Raw genomic sequence first — 3,083 nt, forward strand, 5'->3', positions numbered from 1 at the left:
CGGTACCGCTCGAGCCGGACGGCCGGCGGGGAGGCCCGGTGAGGCCCCGGGGGCGCCGCCATGCCTCCCTTCTCGGGGGTTGAGTGTCGGGGTGGTAGAGCTTTGACGAAGCTCGTAGAACCGTGCTTTGGTGTAGGGGGTTGCTTGTCGATGGCGAAGATATCGTAGGGGGTCGGGTTTGAGTGCGAGGGCCAGCGATGGTGAGCGGCACGGCTGTCATGTGCTGTAGCATAGGATCGTTGGCTGGCAAGCGGGCCCGGACGGTTGCTGAGAGCCGGTGCCTCTGGTCGAGGTGTGCCATTTACATGATGACGTTATAGATGTGGTGGGGTTCGAAAGGAGCAAGCAGCTGGAGTAAAAGGTCTTCGAGGCAAGGTTTGAGGCCATGACGCGGGAGGGTGAAAGCTCATGACCAGACTCGATGGCTGGCGGGCATATTGCGCGGTTCGCGAGTTGATGAAGGGTGCAAGTCTCGATGGTCTGATTTGGATTGGGACGGTGATGGCTACATGGGCGGAGTGACGATGGTCGCGCGACACTTGGAGTCGCTGCCGAAGGCAGGGTAGCACCCACCAGGCACTAGGTACCCGGCGAGGTACCTAATGGGACACTGGCAGCACCTAGCGCTCAACTCGAACACACGCATTCTTGCTCAACCCCGCCCCGACCTCCGAAGACGGCAGCGATTGGCCGATCTGCTGGTGCAACAACTTTACTGGGTATACTCAGCTCATTACACTTTCTCGCATAATCAGTTCGTCCATTCAATCAGGCTGGTCAAGGCGTCGAGGTGCCTTGTTTGTAGTAGAAAGAACCTCCAATGGGTTGTCGATCAATTCTCTGCTTGTTTGACCTACCTGACCTGCTTTAGGTACCTAACGTAGGTACCTTAGCTGAGGCGAAGATTGCTTTTTGTATACCAGCTGAGAGGCGGCAGGCGAACAGGTCCACCAAGATGTACCTAGGTATGCAAAGCACACGTTGTTGGCTGAAGGCATTGAATTTTGCTCCCAGCCCTCGTTCCAACATCCTTGCCTAAGGTAGGTACTGTCGTGCTCCAGGGCTTCGCCAAGCCTTGTGCGAAGACACATGCACACACCACGTAGAAGAAGTTCTTACGTGGGTGGTAACCCTCGTGAAGACGCAAGGCCCTTGCCCCGCTTCCACTGCATTCCTCCCTTTTCACATCACGTGACGCAGCACACCCGAAGCTCCCTGGCCCAACCATTGGAGGACCCGCTAGACAGCGACGAAAAGCCCCGTGCGAACGTCAAACCTGATCCCCTACAACCATCACAACCCGTTCTTCTACATCACCTCTCCACGATCACCACACACGCCGCGACAATCCTCACCCCACCTACTAGTGAGCAGACACAGATCGACTCCTTATCAACCGTAAAAACCACCAATCGTCTGACACGTCACAATTCGCGGCTAAAGTTCAATTAGCTCTCTGCCTGCATCCGAGACTTGCATCATCCTGCCCTTTGGTTCCCTTGTGATCTCCTGCCTACCGCTCGCCCTGGTCACCTCCCTCTCGACGGTGCCGCCCTACACCCGCCTGATACCACGCAACAAACGTCTTCGACGTCCGCTCAATTTCGAGTCTCTCCCCAAAGCTTCAACAACAACAAAATCTTCACTGGCGGCCTCATTCTGCGCCAAGCCGACCTCTCCTCGTAATTGTTAGCGGGCCACAGCCTTCCCGCCCCCCCACGCACAAGACCAAATCCTGAACGACTTCCTTCCCTCTCGACTCCCACACATATTCATACATACACCGGACCAAAATGTCAGACGCACTCGCAGACCAGTTGAAGGGGACCTCTCTGAAGTAAGCTTGCCACTCCCGCTGTGAACTCGGCTCCGTCCCGTGCTGACAGTCTTGGCCAGCGACGCCGCGTCTGAAGACTGGAAGAAGAACCTCAAGCTGCCAGCGAAAGACAACAGGCAACAAACTGAGGTAGGTGCCAGGACTAGCTGATGCGAAAGCGGTGCTCTTACACTCTCAGGATGTCACAAACACGAAAGGTCTGGAATTCGAGAACTTCCAACTGAAGAGGGATCTGCTGATGGGAATCTTCGAGGCCGGTTTCGAGAAGCCCTCGCCCATCCAAGAAGAAGCCATCCCTGTCGCCCTGACCGGTCGCGATGTCCTGGCCCGCGCCAAGAACGGTACCGGCAAGACCGCCGCCTTCGTCATCCCTGCCCTCGAAAAGATCAACCCCAAAGTCTCCAAAATCCAGTGCCTCATCCTCGTCCCCACACGCGAGCTCGCTATGCAAACATCTCAGGTTTGCAAGACGCTCGGCAAGCACCTCGGCATCAACGTCATGGTTACCACTGGTGGCACTGGCCTTCGCGACGACATTATCCGTCTGCAGGACCCCGTCCATATCGTTGTCGGAACCCCTGGTCGTATTCTCGATCTCGCAGGCAAGACCGTCGCCGATCTGAGCGAGTGTCCCATGTTCATCATGGACGAGGCAGACAAGCTCCTGTCCATTGAGTTCACTCCCGTCATTGAGCAGCTGTTGCAGTTCCATCCCAAGGACCGCCAGGTCATGCTCTTCTCCGCGACTTTCCCCTTGTCGGTCAAGGACTTCTCTGACAAGAACATGGCCAACCCTTACGAAATCAACCTCATGGACGAACTCACTCTCCGTGGTATCACCCAATACTATGCCTTCGTCGAGGAGAAGCAAAAGGTTCACTGCCTCAACACGCTGTTTTCCAAGCTGCAAATCAACCAGTCTATCATCTTCTGCAACTCAACAAACCGTGTCGAACTGCTGGCGAAGAAGATCACCGAGCTGGGCTACTCATGCTTCTACTCTCACGCCAAGATGGCCCAGCAGGCTCGCAACCGTGTTTTCCACGATTTCCGCAACGGCGTGTGCCGCAACCTCGTGTGCTCGGATCTCCTGACTCGCGGTATCGACATTCAGGCTGTCAACGTCGTCATCAACTTTGACTTCCCCAAGAATGCTGAGACCTATCTGCACCGTATCGGCCGATCTGGTCGTTACGGTCACCTTGGTCTCGCCATTAACCTGATCAACTGGGAAGACCGCTTCAAC

At 55.9% G+C, this 3,083-nt stretch overlaps 1 protein-coding gene across 1 annotated transcript in view; it reads left to right on the forward strand.

Moving 5' to 3' along the window:
• Positions 1 to 1,793: 1,793 nt before the first annotated feature.
• Positions 1,794 to 3,083, forward strand: part of VDBG_03510 (ATP-dependent RNA helicase dhh-1) — a gene marked incomplete at both ends in the record, with an annotated part of 1,844 nt that continues 554 nt past the window's right edge. The window contains 3 exons of the mRNA XM_003005511.1: positions 1,794 to 1,837; positions 1,897 to 1,966; positions 2,016 to 3,042. Coding sequence (XP_003005557.1) covers positions 1,794 to 1,837; positions 1,897 to 1,966; positions 2,016 to 3,042 — 1,141 coding nt within the window. The remainder of the gene's footprint in view (positions 1,838 to 1,896; positions 1,967 to 2,015; positions 3,043 to 3,083) is intronic.

Source organism: Verticillium alfalfae, genomic scaffold (genome assembly GCF_000150825.1).
Source record: "Verticillium alfalfae VaMs.102 supercont1.4 genomic scaffold, whole genome shotgun sequence".
Classification (NCBI taxonomy): Eukaryota; Fungi; Ascomycota; class Sordariomycetes; order Glomerellales; family Plectosphaerellaceae; genus Verticillium; species Verticillium alfalfae.